Source organism: Lepidochelys kempii, chromosome 19 (genome assembly GCF_965140265.1).
Source record: "Lepidochelys kempii isolate rLepKem1 chromosome 19, rLepKem1.hap2, whole genome shotgun sequence".
Classification (NCBI taxonomy): Eukaryota; Metazoa; Chordata; order Testudines; family Cheloniidae; genus Lepidochelys; species Lepidochelys kempii.
Genome location: NC_133274.1, coordinates 3934250 through 3951579, shown reverse-complemented (window position 1 = coordinate 3951579; position 17330 = coordinate 3934250). Strand labels below are relative to the sequence as shown.

General features: G+C 57.4%; 1 protein-coding gene across 1 annotated transcript; it reads right to left on the bottom strand.

The window, feature by feature from the left end:
• Window positions 1–8696: 8696 nt before the first annotated feature.
• LOC140900578 (platelet-activating factor receptor-like) lies at window positions 8697–13299 on the bottom strand. Its single transcript, XM_073318084.1, has 2 exons — window positions 13187–13299; window positions 8697–9717 (listed from the first exon to the last, which is right to left on the bottom strand). The coding sequence occupies exons 1-2, from the start codon at window positions 13297–13299 to the stop codon at window positions 8697–8699; spliced, it is 1134 nt and encodes a 377-aa protein (XP_073174185.1).
• Between the last annotated feature and the right edge of the window lie 4031 nt (window positions 13300–17330).

Below are 17330 nucleotides of genomic sequence, written 5' to 3'. Positions count from 1 at the left end.
ACATACCCCAGATCCTCCGAGGTATTTAGATGCCCAACTCCCTTTGATTTCAAGAGGAGTTAGGTCCCTAAAGACCTAGGAGGATCTGGTCCCTAAAAACTCCCTTGGCTCTTTTGGCAATGTTATTATTTACACTAGGGTAGCGTCTAGAGTCCCTAGCTGAGATCAGCAGCCCCACTGCGCCAGGCGCTGCACGGATCCTGACCGAGATCAGCGGCCTGTTGCACCAGGCGCTGTACAGACACATAGTGAGGGAGAGACCCTGCCCTGAACAACTCACAATCCAAGATCCTGTCTAAACATAGTTTTTGTACCCCTTTAACTGTATCCGTTTGAGAGTGGAACAAATCCCTTTGAAACCCCCTAGTGTGGACGCCGGTATACCAGTGCACGCTCCTGCCCTCCTCAGAACACCTTTCCTGGGGCTGGGCCAAGCAGCACCCTCCCTTGGGCTCCTGCCAGGGCTGCTCCAAAGTCAGCCAGGGAGGCGAGTCATTTTGCCTGTTTCCCCCGTGGAGGGTTATGTGGAGGGAGCTGGCTGTGCCCCCTGCTCCCCAGCCCAGGAGCAGAGTACGACAGGCCCAGGGCTCCAATCTGGTGCAGGCTGGAGTGGCTCCCAGGCTGAGTCCTGGCCTTGCCAAGCCATGCAATCAGTGAGCCCTGAGGGGACTCTGCCAGCTCTCAGAGGGAAGAAGATCCACTCCAGGTAGGGGCTCTCTGCTGTGACCACCCGGGGATTTTCATAGCCTGCTTTTCAGGCTCAATAAACCTGAGTGACAAGGACACACTGCATAAACCATAACTGCTTCCTGCCACTGGGCAGGGACCAGACCCAGGGGGAGCCAGCTCCTGTCAGCCAGGGGGGCCAGAGCACACGGGGGTTAGGCACAGGAGCACCAGAGACACCTCCCCTGTGATCCCCATCACCACATGCAGTCCAGAGCTGAACTCTGGGGGTGCTCCTAGATCCTATCCTCCTCTTCCCCACCCCACCTTCTGTCCCTGCACCATAAGTGGCGAGGGGGAGGGGGTCAGACAGGCTCCCCCTGCAGGTCAGCACAGCAAAGGGGCATACGACTGGGCAGGGATAAGGGGATCGTGTCAAGGTGGGTAGGTAAAAACTGCCCTGCCTGGCCAGCAGGGGGCGCACTGGGGGGCCAGCAGGGGGCGCACTCCCTTCCAAGTGACAGCTGAACCCAGGGCCCTAGGCACAGGCAGAACACAAGGGAGGTGAAAGCCAGCGTGCGAGCGTGAGTGGGTGTGAGCAAACGTGTGCGAGTATCCGTGGCATACGGCCCTCCCATGGGCAGCACGTGAGACCAACTCGTGGGTGTGACGGTGTCACCCCCGAGGGGCCGGCGTACGTCACGGCAGCTAAAGGGGAATCTCTGGGGCTCCTAGCGCTGATGACTTCCCAGGACTCCTTGCGTCAGCAGCAGGGGCTGGCATGGACAGAGGTGCACGGAGAGGTGACAGCCAGCGACCGAAAGAGAGAGGGAGAGCCATCGGAGACCCCTGCGGGCGTCCCTGGCTCCCTGCCGCACGTCCCTCCCCTCCTCTCGCTCCAGCAGTCTGCGGGCTGCCCCTCCCAAGTGCTCTGCACCCCCTGTGCCCCAGCCGGCTTTACTACAGGCTCCCCCATAATGCTCTGCTAAGGCCCCCGCAGGCTATTTGAAGAAGACCAGGAAGTGGGAGCATGGGGAGGAGTGCACACTCCACCCTGCCAGGGAGCAGCCAGCTCTCTGGAGCCGCCAACAGCCCTTAGCCAGGGCTAACATAGCACCCGGGTCTCACCCTCTGGGAGGAAACAGGCCTGGCTTCACCTGGCATCCAGCTCTGTCACTGGAGAGGTGTCTACTGGTTACACTGGGGTTACACTGTTCCTGCTCTGGGGGTGGGTTAGAGTGGGGGGGGTGGCTGGCGGTCAGGACTCCTGGGTTCTATTCCTGCTCTGGGGGTGGGTTAGAGCAGGGGGTAGGGGGGCTGGTGGTCAGGACTCCTGGGTTCTATTCCTGCTCTGGGGGTGGGTTAGAGCAGGGGATGGGGGGGCTGGTGGTCAGGACTCCTGGGTTCTATTCCTGCTCTGGGAGAGGTGGGGGCATCTGGTGGTTAGAGCAATTAAAGCCAGAGGCCTAAGAGTCAGGACTCCTGGCCTCAGCAGTGAACAGTGCCCTTCTCCCTGTCTCTGGCTTTCTCTCCCCCTGTCTGGGTTCGTCACTTGACTCTCCGGCGATGTCATTCAGCGCTGGGGGTGGGGGACAGGCTCCGGGCGCAGCATCGATCTATCGTGCTGTGTGCCTGGAATGCTGAGACCAGCCCCTGTCGCTACCTAGCCCAGCCTCTCACCTTCAGCCTGGTGAGCAGAATCCCTGAGCGAGTCCAGCGCCCTCCCGCTGCCGTGACCAGCTGGGCCCAGGCCACGCTGCTGAATTTCTCCCTGGGGCCCTCGGCTCTCCCTGGGTGGTTGAGGCAGCCGGGACCACAGGAGCCGTGAGCGGGGGGCAGCACCCCCTCCTGGCTGGGCTGATGCAGCTGGGCAGGGGCAGGCGTGACACGAGCGTAGGTGGGGCTGGTGTTGGCTGAGGACGGTGGTGGCCGCCAGCTCCAGCAGCAGGGGGCTGGCACCCTGGCCACGCACCTCGGTTGGCTCCCCTTGCTGTGCAGCTCCGTCACCTGGGGAGCAGCCGCGCCTCGTGCGTTATTTATGAATGGATCTCTAGACCTGTCTACGCGTGTGAGCTGCTGCCCTCTGGGGGAGCACAGGTGTATAACAGTCCTCTCTGCGAGCCGCTCACTGCCTGTGTTCTCCAGGGCTCAAGGTCACCTCTCCCACAGCACTGCCAGCCGCACGCGGCCAGAAACCAGGCCCCCCGGCAGCAGGAGTTTTAAAGGACTCACAATCCATGTGGGGTGCTTTGCCTTCTGGTGTCTGAGCCTTTTCTCAAGCTTCTCTACAGTCAACCGGGCTAGAAACTTTGAATGCTGAGATGCTCATGTGACTCCGGGAGCTGGGGCTTTAAGGAAAAACACCAGACTGGCATGAGTCAGACTGCAGGTGGTTGCCCAATGTTGGGGCATCTTATTTCTGTGCAGAGCCAGGATTGTTTCCCCTGCCGCAGGGACTGCCACAGGTGGCTACAGAAGGGAGCTGAGCTTCCTAAAGAGACGCTGCCCTTTCTAGGGGATCTCTGAGCAAGTAAGTGGGAACTGGCATCCTTCCACTGCTCCCGGCCCCCCACCCTCTGCCCCAGCCAGTGCTAACCTCTCCAGAGGCGACAGCCTGAATGATGGAGGCTGGAGGGATTCTATTGTTCTTCCCCCAGCAGCTTGGCTCCCCCTCTTCCATCCCCCATCCCCCGCACCCCCACCAACTCTGCACCAAGTCTCTAAGGGGCCACAAGTCCTCCTTTTCTTTTTGCAGATACAGACTAACAAGGCTGCTACTCTGCACCAAGTCCCATGACTCACTCAGCTCAGTGGGTCTGCACCTGCTGCCCTGCACCAGCACTCCCCCTCCTGGCAGCCAGAGGTACCCGCACAGGAGCAGGCAGGGCAGAGAAGATTCCCCTCCTTCGTGCCTCTGAAAGGGGTCTCTCCCTCCCGCTGCACCCCGCCCAGTGGAATCAGGTGTCTCAGGCATGGCACAGCGGGGGACTGCATGGCCCAGCAGGGCCTCTCCTAGCTCAGCACAGGGGGTCATGGTGCAGGTGTCCTCTCATCTGGGGGCTTTGCAAACAATGCCCCCAGCCTCAGCCCCTGCTAGAGCCCTGGCGGGAGTGGGAGATGCTTAGGTACATTTGTAGTGCCCCACAGGGACCGTACGCCCTGGGGTGGGGACTGGCATTTCTTCATTGGAGTAGGTGCCAAGGCTTGGGGTTAAACAGATTCCAAGCTGGGGCTGCAGGGGAGAGTGACCAGAGGTGCCGATTTCATAGGGACAGTCCTGATATTTGGGGCTTTGTCTGATATAGGCACCTATTACCCCCCACCCCCGTCCTGATTTTTCACACTTGCTATCTAGGCACCCTACTGCAGGGTCCAGGTCCCCGGGCTGCCTACACATCACCAGCCGGTGATATCACCACGGGAACCTCCACAGGGGCTGTGCCAACCCCCAGAGCATAGCAGAGTCGCAGCCTGCTCTCAGGGCGGTAAACAAGCTCATTCACAGGGGCAGGTTAGTGCATCCGGACCTTGTTAGACAGCTGTGACTCAGTGTGGGAGCGAAGGAAGCTGAAATGTTTGCATGACAAGCAGCTCCATTCAGACCAGGAGGAACAGATTCTAACAGTCAGCTCTTCGGCAAAGAAACCACAGCTCTGACTCTCACGCACATGTAAATGCGGATACACACACACAGGGGCCCATTTGATTGCACTCAGCAAGACACACACACCCCTGGGCAGTTGCACACAGCATAGATGTGCATGAAGACACACACGTATGCAACTAGGCACATCAAAAGACACATACACACACAGACCCAACGGCTGGAAGTTGAAGCTAGAACAAATTCAGAGGGGAAGGAAGGCGAGGGTCATTCCCCATTGGAACAACTTCCAAGACTTGTGGTGGAATCTCCATAATGGGCAACTTGTAAAGCAGGACGGGATGTTTTTTCTAAAAGATCTGTGTTAGTTTCACCAGGAATTAATTCAGGTCTGGGTCTGGGTCTGCATCTGCGTCAGACAGGAGGGTAGAAGAGAGGATCACAGTGCTCCCTTTGGGCTTTACAATCTATGCATGCGTGATTGTGCAAATGCACACAGCATAGACATACACTGGGGATGCGCACAAAATTCAGAAACACGCCCATGCACTGCACAGATCCTAGACGCACAGGGACATGTGTGCGCAATTATATGCATCATAGAGAAGCATGCATACGCAATTGCACACAATAGACACATGCACACTGCACACACAATCGTGCAAATTCACACTAACCACACCCGCACACCCAGATAGGAACACATGCAAAAGCACAGATACACAGGTTCACGGGAGTGTCAGACGTAAGACATGGAGGGTAGTTGTCCTGCTCTACTCAGGACTACGAGGCCGCAGCTGGAGGACTGGGTCCAGGTCTGGGCAGCACACTTTAGGAAAGATGGGAACAAATCGGGGAGTCCGGAGGAGAGCAACAAAAATGATTAAAAGGTTTGGAAAACCCGACCTCTGAGGAAAGGTTAAAAAACCTGGGCACCTCTGGGCTTGGCCGGGAGCTGATCACAGCCTTCAGATACGTGAAGGGCCATTCCAGAGGAGAGGGCTCAGTTGTTCTCCCTGTCCCCGGAAGGTAGGATGAGAAGGAATGGGCTTAATCTGCAGCAAAGGAGATTTGGGATTCGATAGCTGGAAACACTTTCTAATGATAAGGGTGGTTAAGCTCTGGAACAGGCTCCCAAGGGAGGTGGTGGAATCCACACTGGAGGTTTTTAAAACAAGTTGGACAAACCCCTGTCCTTCATTCCGCTGATTGTATGATGCCTACCCAGCCCAGCTCATGGGGCTGCAGCGTCTCTCCTGCCTGCCGCTCACACAAGCTGCCTCCTCCCTGACACAGCCAGGCTGGCTACTAGTTTTGCTCTGAAACACACCAGTGACCAAAATGCTCCTAGTTCAGCTACAACAGACTCGAGGCCCATCTCTGCCCAGCATCCCAGCAAGCAGCACCCAGTGGGCAGCAGCCGCCTACCCAGAACTCAAGGCAGACACTGGCTGTCCAAGGGCAAGAGCAGAAACCTCCGAACCTCTCATCAGCAGCATGACGCTCCCTCGCCAGCGGGCACAAGCTCAGTCGCTCAAGAGAGCCACACCCCAGAGGCCACCTGCTCCCAGGTGGGACAAGCCAGGACCCCGCTGGGAACTGCAGCTCTGGAGATGCCTGGTGTGGGCTGGGCTTGTCATCACTCAAACGAGGGGGGTTGGCAGGACGGGATGGGCTGCGAAGCCGGAGTGCCTGGCAGCAGGGCCCGGCCGAACAGGCCACAGAAATGAAGCTCACGGTAGGTGCTGTTAGTCCTGCCAGCAATTATCCAGGCAGCCCCGAGCCAGAGCCAGCCCCACACATGCCAGCGGCGCTGCAGGGTGACAGACGATAGCGCAATGTGCTATCTCAGCGCCTGCAGCCCCTGGGGACCGGTGAACCCTGGCTCCATCCCTCTGCTCCCCTGCAAGAGCCTCTAGGACCCACCGCTGGTGGCACTGACTTCCCAACAGCACCATGTGTTCGCCCCGCTAACGCCAAGCAGAGCCCTTGGCCCCCTTTCATCCCCAAGGCTCCCAAAGCAGCTCACCAACTGCCTGCACATGCCACGCACTGAAATGTGGCTACCTCTGGGGCAGAGGGCAGCAGCCAGGCATACAGCAACACTGCACGCCCCGGGGGAGGGAAACCCCGGCGAGGACTCTGGGGCAGCCCTGCCTGCTCTTCCAAGATGCGCCACAAGGATCTTTAACATGCACCCGGTGCGGACAGGACAGGGCATTGGGAGGTTCTAAGGCTCACTGCGCCAGGCAGAAGCCTGGGGCTGGGGAGACCCTGCTGCTCAGGGGGGCTCGCTGCATGGGGGCTGGGGTGTGAAATTAAGTTCCCAAATAGCCTCATTTAGTATAAAATAATCATGGGGTTGGGGGTCAAACACCCAGCAATTATTAGACACGTGTGCAGACGCAGAGCCAGTTAGTAGCCATCCATACATCGAGGGGGCATTATACTTGGAGGGGGCATTGCTATTTCCCAGTGCCCTGCCCTGGATAACCTTCCCCACTGCTGCTACTAAAGTCTCCCCAACGAGTAAGCACCTCCCCATCAGTACAGCAAACCCCCGGGTCACTGCCCCCTCATGATTATGGATCTGCCCTCCTGGAGCAGCTGTGCCCCCTTCCCATTAGTCTGGGGAACTGTTACTAGAGAGTGCCCTACAGATAGCTGTCCCCAGTCACCACAGAGGACCGCATACGACAGTGCCCCACAGGGCCCCTGGCACTAGCTGTCTGGGTTTTTGCTGGGGGAAGATGCATTGGGAGGGACCTTACAGTGACCCTGTAATAAGGCACCCAACCTGAGGTGCATGTGCCTCAGTTTCCCCTCAGCCCAGCCACAAAAAAAGAGCACAGTCTCTCTCACTGTCTGATACAAATGATGCCACCTCTGGGCAGAATTTATTCATGTACACGTGCACTAGTCCGTGGACCCCTCATGGGAAAAACCCTTCTCCCAGTTCCCCTAGTAAAACACACCAATGCATGCTGGTTTTCCACTCCCCTTCCCAGCAACATCACTTCCAGGTCACCCACCCGGGAGCCCAGCAGCACTCGGTCCCCAGTGCCTTTCCACCCTCAGTGCAGGCCCCCACTTGCCCGGCCAGCCACTTGACCTCACGGCTCTTCGACCTGACCACAGCCCCCCAGCTCAGAACCCCCTCAGCGCCCCAGCACTGGCTCTCCAGCTCAGGAAGGCCAGTGGCCAGGCTCCTGCTGGTCTCTGCGCAACCTTTCCCTGCTCCAGGGGACCTGAAGCACCCCGACTCTCCCAGCAGCTCTCAACTGCACCTTCCCTTGCTTGCCCCAGGCAACTCTGATCCCCTAGGGCCCTAATTAAGCCTAAGTGAGGGTCAAGTGCCCAGTCACAGGTGCACAGGCCTCTTCCCTCTTAAAGGGCCAGTGTCACCCTATGACAGACCCCATATCAACGGGCCCTTGGGGAGAGCAGACCCCAGCCAGACGACCCGTCCCTGCTAGGGGCCGGCTGCAGGGCTCCGTTCTGGTCCCGCCGAGCTAGGAGACAAGGAAAAGAACTTTGAAGAGAAAACGCAGTTTATGCACAAATTCACGTGGCCCGTTTCCAAGCAGCCTTGTCTCCAAGCAGGCGGGACCCTCTGTCCTGGCCATGGGCGTTACACCAGGTACAAAGCCATGCATCCCTCCCACCAACTAACAGCCTGTTGTAACCCTCCAGGGCACATCCCCATCAGGAGGGCCAGAAGCTAATTACTGCTAGTGCTCAAGTCCCCACAATGCAGCCGAGAGGTTGGAGACGCTCTGAGGGGGCTGATGGGTGAGTGACATACCCTGAGCAGCGACGGTAGGGGACATCTGCCCAAGCGGGGTTTAACGCGCCAGAGGAGCAGGAAGGCAGGGATGGGGCAGCTCCGTACCCGTGCTGAGCAAAGAAGGGGTTCCAAAACAGGCAGGAGCAGCCCAGGAGAAGCCTCTCTCTCCGGCAGCAACATGAAGGCAACAAGGCCAGCACTGCTGAGGAGAGAGACCTGCCACCGCCATGTCCCTCGAATCTTCAGATCCAGCCAAAGCCCCACGGAGGCCCATGTCCCAGAGGAGCACTGGGGGCTGGACTGCCTGAGGGGTGGCAGAGAGTGAGATCCAGGTGGGCTGGGTGCATCCGGGCAGGTTGGCTCAGACTCGTCAGCAAAGCCGTTCCTGCCAACCTCCTGCCACGGGGCACACTGGCAGGGAGCAGATCCCCAGCTCACATCGGACACTTGGTCACCCTCCAATCAGGCCAGGGAGATGCTGTTACCAGGTGACCCCCCACCCACCCAACTGGAAGAGCCCCGGGAGCAAGTTCAAGATTCTCACAATGAGGCCAAGACACTGGAGGCTGGCGCTATGGTGGACCAGTGCCCTGGAGAGGGAGCCGAGCTAAGCCGTGAGCCATTCTCCCAGCGGCCATGCTAGGAGGAGGTGAAGGAGGAGGAGCGGACATTGGGAATGGATCTCTCCAGTGGGGAGGGGGGCAGTGGGAGGCACCGGACGATCTTGCGCGCAGTCATCCACAGATCAGCCCGGAAGCGCTTGATGGAGAAGCAGTAGATCAGCGGATCGATGCAGCTGTTGAGGCTCAGCAGGGCCACACTCAGGGTGTGCAGGATGTCCAGGGTGGAGGGTGGGCTGCAGCCGGGGGTCTGCGTCCGGCTGGCCACCCAGGGGGCCAGGGTGAGGTGGTAGGGGGCCACACAGACCACGAACACCAACAGCATGCCCAGCACCATGGCCCGGGCCAGCCGGCGGTGGCTACCGTGGGAGGCAGTGGCCGAGAGCGACCTCATGATGGAGGCGTACGCGCCCAGCACCACCAGGAAGGAGGCCACGAAGAAGCCCACCATGGCATAGGCATAGTTCCTGTGCCCTGCAGACTGCTCAAAGCACTTGGTGCCCCGAGAGCCCGCCCAGGTCTGCTGGGCTGCCAGGGAGGGGATGGCGCAGCCCAAACACAGCAGCCAGACCGTCACGCAAGCTGCCATGGCCCCGTGGCGCCGGTTCAGAGCCAGGTCCAGCCTGGCCACGCGGACGGTGCAGTAGCGATCGAAGCTGATGAGGGTCATGAAGGTGATGGCACTGTAGGTGGCTATGTAGTAGGCAGCCCCGGCCAGACGGCAGGTGGCATCTGAGAGGACCCAGTGCCCCCCGGCCAAGTAGTAGGGGATCCAGAGGGGCAGGGTGAGGTTGAAGAGGATGTCGGCCAGAGTGAGGTTGATGAGGTAGATGCGGATGGCCTTCCTCACCTGGCCACTCTGCAGAAAGGCCAGCAGGGCCACCAGATTGCCAGGCAGCCCCACACAGAGCACCACGCAGTACACTAGGGGCACCAGGACCAACTGCACGGGGTCACTCAGCTCACACTCCCCGCGGGCAGCACCCAGGGGTGCCTCCGTCGCCTCCAGCCCGGCCGTCCAGTTGTTCATCTCAGCACCGCTGGAAGACAAGAGAGGGCAGGGTTAGAGGGGAGGCCTGGGCTGTGTGCCTGAAAGGGGGTCAGAGTCCTGAGCTGGGGGCACGGGGGACTGACACTGATTAGGAGCCCCTCATAACGCTATGTTGTCAACCTGGGCCCTGCACACCTTGCTGGGTAGGAGGAGCCAACCTGACCCCCTCAAACTCCGGAGAAGTTCTATCTATCCCTATCCCCATCCCCAAGCCTCCACCTATCTCCCCATCCACCCATTGATCTATCCAGCCAGCCAGCTCCATAAATACCCCTCGAGCTCTCTCTCCATCCACACCCCTCCAATGAGCCATACATCCACCCAGACCTCTCCCCCTCTCCATTCAGCCCCTCTCTCCATCCATCTCCACACACACTCCTCTATCCATCCAGCTAAGCATCTAGGCACTGAACTCCCAGTAAAGCCTGAAAGCATAAGACTCAGCGCAAACATGAGCACAGCAGCCACAGGCGGAGTTTGGGGGGGGGGTCATGGAGGGCTTTGTCCCCCCCCCCCCAAACTGCAAGCCTCAGGCAGGCATCCTGAGTGTGCAATGCAATGAATTCTGCAGAGGAGACAGATGAGCTGCTCCCAGCTTGAGCCCTGAGGCAGGGTCTAGGAGTCAGAATTTTGTTTATAAACACGGTGATTAAGAGAAGAAAGGACTGGTAGGATGTTTCCTAAAGTTAAATGATCTGTTCCAAGTTTGGTGGACTGGGAAAAGTCACCTAAATGATAGAAAGTAATTGGAGATTTTTCTACAATTATTTCAGTTGTTGTATCCCAGAGGCAGTTACAAAGTTACTCATATCTTTCCTTGGAAAGAGAACTGATTTTTTAGACAAAAGAAATGCAGTAGATCTAATCTACCTGGATTTCAGTAAAGTGTTTGATGCAGTTCCACGTGAGCAATTAATTAGTTAAATTGGATAGGAAGGGGATTAATATGAGAACTGAAAGGTGGATAAGGAACTGGTTAAAGGGAAGACTACAACAGGTCATACTGAAAGGTGAATTGTCAGGCTAAAGGGCATTTACCAGTGGAGTTCTTCAGGGATTAGTCTTGGGACCAATCTTAAACTTTTTTTTACTGACCTTGGCATAAAAAGTGGGCGCGTGCTAATAAAATATGCAGAGGACACAAAGTTGGGAGGTATTGCCAATACCGAGGAGGATCAGAATATCGTACAAGAAGATCTGGATGACCTTGTAAACTGGAGTGATAGAAATGGGATGATATTTAATAGGGCAAAGTATAAGGTCGTGTACTTAGAGACTAACAACAAGAATTTTTGCTATGAGCTGGGGGACCTATCAGTTGGAAGTGACAGAGGAGGAGGAGAAAGACCTGGGTCTATTTGTTGTTCACAGGATGAACAAGAACCATCAGTGGTATGCAGCTGTGAAAAAGGCTAATGCGGTCCTGGGGTGTTTCAGGCGAGGTGTTTCCACTAGAGACAGGGAAGTGTTAGTACCATTATATAAGGCACTGGCAAGACCTCATCTGGAATCCTGTGTGCAATTCTGGTCTCCCATGTTTAGGAAAGACTAATTCAAAGTGGAACAGCTGCAGAGAAAGCCTACTAGGATGATCTGAGGAATGGAAAACCTACCTTAGGAAATTCAAAGAGCTTGGCTTGTTTAGCCTAACCAGTAGAAGTCTGAGGGGAGAGATGATTGCCTCCTATAAATACATCAGAGGGACAAATACCAGGGAGGGAGAAGAGTTATTTAAATTAAGCACCAGTGTGGACCCCAGAACAAATGGATAGGAACTGTCCATCACCAAGTTGAAATTAGGTGAAGGTTTCTAACCATCAGAGGAGTGAAGTTCTGGAGCAGCCTCCCAAGGGGAGCAGTGGGGGAAAAAAACCGAACTGGCTTCAAGACTGAGCTTGGGAAGTTTCTAGAGGAGATGGTGTGACAGGACTGCCTACAATGGCATGTGGCCCATCGGCGACTGCCTGTAGTAAAAATCTCCAATGGCTGGAGCGGGACACTAGATGGGGAGGGCTGAGTTACTACAGAGAATTATTCCCAGGTATCTGTATGGTGGATCTTGCCCACATGCTCAGGATCTAACTGATCATCGGATTTGGGGTCAGGAAGGAATTTCCCCCCGGGCTCAAATTGGCAGAGACCTCTGCAGCCTGGGGCATGGGTCATTTGCCGGTGTAAATGGTGGAATCTCTGTAACTTGAAGTCTTTAAACCATGATTTGAGGAGGTCAGTAACTCAGCCAGAGGTTCGGGATCTATCACAGGAGTGGGCTGGGGAGGTTCTGTGGCCTGCAATGTGCTGGAGGTCAGACTAGATGATCATGATGGTCCCTTCTGACTTCAGTAAGAGAATCTGAGTACGACGAGACAGTATGATTTAAACCTCACCACTGTCCCGTAAGTGACTTGCCACAAGAGGTCAGAACATGTTAGTATTAGAGCTGAGCGGGTCTAATATTTATTAAATTTTCTTTCTTGCTATAGGAATGAGACAGAAATTATCTGACAGGAGCATTGTAAGCTATTATCTGCCAAAAAACAAGTGTTTTCAGTTTTCTAAGTAGTCCCTGGAACCATGGTTAAAGTTATGCCCCTCCTCCCCCCGAAGCATCTGAAATGGTGCCCCTGTGGGCAGGCAGGGAATTTGCCCACACACACGCGCCGCCCCGTTGGCCTGACTGGAGCCCAGCCCCCCCACTTATAGAAGTCACACGACACTGATGCTCAGTGCTCCATGTGAACTGGGCAGCCCAGCCCTGTTTGAACAAGGGGAAGAACCTGGCCCTTAACCCAGCGGCTCTCTGCAGAACAGAGCCAGCTGTGTCCTCAATGGGTTTGAAACGCTTTGCAGAAGGAACAAAGTGCTCCAGGCGCGGGGAAATCCCTGCCCGGCCTGCAGCTCCCCTCCCTATCTGGCTGCAGTGCAGGCAAGGGGTGGTGACAGGTGAAGGGAGGTTTCATGTGATCCCTGGGCAGAGCAGACCCCAGCCGGACGCCCCATTCCTGCTGGGAGCTGGGGATGGCAGGGGGGTTGGGTCCTGTCCATCCTTGCTGCCTGTTCCCTCAGCACCTAGAGATCGAGGACACAGACACTAACTGGCCATGGCTGCGGGTGTTGGGCACTCAGCCCCCATCGCTGTCCCCTGGGCCAGCCAGGCCCCAGGACCCAAGGGGACAAAAATGCTCTTCTAACTCCCGCTAACCAGAGAGCTGGATTCTCCTCTGGCCCCCATCCTTCGCCGGCAGGGCGAGCGAGTCATCCCCTCGGCAGCGCCCATTCTTGTCAAACCTGCCGTCCGCCCCCAGCCCCTCTCAGCGGGCAGCGTCTCCGCCTCCCCCTGCAATCCAGCGCCATGACTGCCCGGAGACAAGCCCAGACCCCTGCTCCTCACAGGCCTCAGCAGAGCTGTCTGGGGAGCAGGGCTGGACGAGCAGGGTCTGGAGAGCAACAGCACTTACCCGGTTGCCGCACTGAAGCTCTGAGCCCCAGCTTCCTGTGACGCTGGAGGGAGGCTGGCCCGGGGGGCTGTCAGCCGGCTGCCAAGCCCGAAAGGACCCCGGAGAGGACTCATTCCGTGATGAGCGAGGAGGTTCCTGCATCTGAGCTGGGACACAGTTCACGGGACAGCAGCTCGGGCTCCTTATGCCGTACAGCCCCCGTCAGCATGTAGACCATTGTCTAGGCCTACGGGACTCTCTGCTCATCACTGCACTGTCAGCAGCCACAGGGCTGCAGGGGAATCACCAGAGAACCCTAACCTCAAACCACAGCCCGGCGCCTGACAGCCAGCCAGACAGGTTGGCCGTTAACGTCTCAACCAAGCGAGTGCAGTTCTTCCCGCTGCTCGCCTGAAGGCGGACGGTCGGCGCACCAGAGAGCCCTGTGGGTTAAGGAGGAAGGGACTGTCCGTCTCTGGATCCGTGCTCCCGTCCATCCAGCCATCCCTCAATCCAGCCCTGCACATCTGACTGCCTAGTCATCACGCAGTGCACCCATCCCCGTAGCATCTAGGCCCCAGCCAGAGCAGGCCAAGCCCTGCACCTCCACTACCCAGCCAGAGCCATTGTCCCAGGGGAAATCAGCGCCAGGTTTCACCGGCAGCAGGTTTGGAGGAAGGCACCAGCGGCAGCATTGGGGAGTTGGAGTTTTTTCTTTCCCAGACATGCGATCCAAATGCCTGCTGGTCATCTCCGGGCCAAGCTGATACAGGGGCTGGGACCGCGGCCAGCGCCATCCCCACGCCACCCTCCAGCCAAGCCAACGCCTTGGCTCCTGAAAGGCTGCGGGGCATCAGAGCTGGCTGAAGTCCCTCCCCCAGCACCCCCCCTTCCTGCAGCACCTCCCAGCCTTAGCTCTTTGCCTGGACCATTCAGGAGGCGACTCGGCGGAGCTTTGCTCAGACGGAGCAGGGGCCGGGAGGCTCAGCACTGTGGTTCTCACGAGCAGCCGGGCCGCACATCCTCAATGCAATCCAACTTTTCCATCCCTTTCAATCCAGGGAAACCCCCTGGGACTGCAGCCCAATCGAGACCCCTAGTCCGGCAGTGGCTCTTTGCTCCAAGAGCAGGTGATAGGCAGACATTCACCCAGTGTCAGTAATTTCCCTGCCCCATGACCTGGCCCAGGAGAGGCCTTGAGGCCGAGATGCCAGGGCCAGTGGCCCTGCATTAGAAATACCAGGCCCAGTTGCATGGCTAGAGGTGGAAAGGATAGATAGGCCCTTGCTCCACTGCAGATATTTCCAGCTGCCGCATAGATCCGAGCAGCGAGCTTCAGCCTCTGCCATTCCCTGGGCCAAAGGAAAACCCCGAATGTAGAGGCAAAGGAAGCCAGATTTAGTCTGACTTGATCAGGGCAGCAAGTTATATGGGCCTGTGGTGCCCGGGCTCCAGCAATATTCAGGGCACGGGGGGTCTGGCTCCACCAGTGTTCGGGGCTGGGTGTCTCCCCTGAAGCGTCCCTGCCTGAGCCCTGGGCAGCGGGCGGCTGCCCAAGGGAGCGGTGCCAGCAGCAGGCTGAGGCGATTGGGTGGAAGTTCAGAGGAGTGAATGGGCGACCGCAGCAGCTCAGGAAGCCCCAGGTGGCTGCTTTGGGCTTTTTCTGTCCCTTCCTCTCCTCTGCTTTTCTTTTCTTTTCTTTTGCTAGTTTCCCTTCTGTGTGGCTGTAGCCCTGAGCTGCCCCACACCCCAAATCCCTCATCCCAAGCCCCAGCCAGAGCCCTCACCCCTGACATCCCAAACCCTCTGCCCCACCCTGAACTCCCTCCTGAACCCCTCCTCCCCAGCCCCACCCTGCAGCCCTCCCCCCGCACCCCAACCCTCTGCCCTAGCCCTGAGCCCCTCCCACACCCCAAACCCCTCATCCCCAGCCCCACTCCAGAGCCCTCCGGGCTGTCACAGAGAGAGGGATTTCCTGAGGGATTTACCAAGCTGCCGTGAGTCAGAGGCACAGCTGCATCCAGGGCCACAGGGTCTAAGCCACGGAGAGAAGATCCCGCAGAGATGCTGCCCCAGCTCCAGCTCGCAGCTGCAAGGGCTTAGCACTCCCGCCACAGCCGCGAATGTGCGCCCGTCGGAATGTCCCTGCCTGCGTCCTGCTCCAGCCGGGCAGTGCGGCTCCCCCTCGGCCGAGCCAGGCGCTGGCTTCTCTCTGCCTGGCAGTCGCTGGTTCATCAGCTGTGCACATTCGCCCTGCCCTGCTGCTAGCCACACGCTCCACTCCCACAGCAACGGGCTACGTTCCCACCGGGAAGGAACGAGCATCTCAGATCGGATCAGCAGCTACTGCCCTGCCCCAGAGAGGGGCCAGCTTCCAGCAAAGGCACTCAGCCACTCGTTGAGTGCTGAGACCAGGGGGTTGGACGTTCCTTCCTGACCCCTGCAGGCGATCGGTTTGAGCCCTGAAGCTTGAGGTTGAATCACTGCCCCTGTGACCCTGCCTCAAGCTTGCACAGCTCTAGGACTTACTGACATCCAGAAAGGTTTCCTGTCTCCCCCCATCGCACACTTTTGAAACCACCAACTCACTGGACACTAGCTGGGCCCCTTGTTAGCAGTCTCAGCAATGAAGCCAAGCACACCGAAAGACTGGCTAGCTGGAGCCCTCCCAGGGCGGGAGTGCGGGAAGCTGCTGCTCACACTGTCCCTGCTCTGTGGCTATTCATGGGGGCCATGCAGATCTCTCACTCACTCTCTCACACACACACACACCCAAGGCTGGGCTCAAAGGCAGCAAGGCAAAGCCCCAGAGATGCAGCAAAGAGCCCCCAAAGAGACCGAGTGGTAAGAAAATCAGTTTGGTCCTTACCCACAGACTCTGCCTGACTGACTTGTTCTGCAGCAGCCCTGCTTCAAATGGGCAGATGAGCAGGAGTCGGGGAGAGAGAGAGAGAGGGACAGAGGCTTCCCCAGCCCAGACACATTCTGCTTGCCAGGGATTGGTTGTCACAGTTACAAGGAAGCTGTGGCTTTTTTGGTGCGAGTCATTTCAGCCCCGCGCTGGAAGGCTGAGACACTGCCAGGCGCCCTTAGCTGACAGACAGCCACGAAAGGCTGCAGATTTTCTCAAGAGATTCAAACCACATGAGCTGAGCTTTTCGGCCCAGCCACAGAAACACTACGTGCTACAGAGAAGGGATCTTAAGGCCATCCCAGAGTTCAGGCTGCCTTGACCTTTTCCCATTGACCAGCACCAAAATCATCCCCCCCCTTAAGTGTCAGTATTTACTCACCAAGGCCCTGATCCTCAGAGGTATTTAGGCTCCTAATTTCCACTGACAACAGTTGAGGATCTGCCCCCAGACCCCAAATGTGCTCAATCTTGTCTGATCTTGGCAGCTAAGCCGGGTCAGGCCTGGTTAGTGCTTGTATGGGAGACCTGCCAGGAACACTGGGTGGCCTGATTTCTGGGAGCTCGGCACTCGCAAGCGGGGCTGAGTTCCAAACAAATCGGCACCGGGGGCGGGGAACCTAGCCCCACCGGTTGGTGCAGAGCCCTCGAAAAGCTGGTGCTCTTGTGAATGTCACGATGACACAGCCCATGTTAGACTATTCCGCATATACCAGCTTCGTTTCCAAGCCCACTGGCAGAGCAGTGAGTTCGATAACAAAAAAATATTTGGCCCTCTTAAGCTTTCTCATTAGACTGTTTATTACTAAACAGGAGTGGCACTTAGCTTGGAATATAGATCCTCATAATGCGCCCTGGCTCTTATGTTGTGCTCAATAGCAGTACCTCTCAAAGCCCTCTACAAAGGTGATATAGCAATATCCCTCTTGAATAAATGGGGAAACTGAGGCACAGAGCAGCAAAGTGATGGGCCAAGGAGAGAGAGAGAGAGACTCTTCACACACCCAGGATACAAATTCCAAAGCTCACTCTTACACAGTGCTACCCCACTGGGTTCTGCAGCGCTGAGCCAAAAGCGTTGTTTGTCACAGCTGAATGGCAGGCCTGTCCCACATGGCAGAAAAAGGAGCCCAGTGATCTCTAGGACTTTCCCAACTCTAGGAATAACAGGGCTCTACCATTCCAGGCCATTCCATGCTCTGTGGCTGGTGTAGAAACCAGAGCAGCTACAGTGGGGGAGCTAAATGTTTTTTC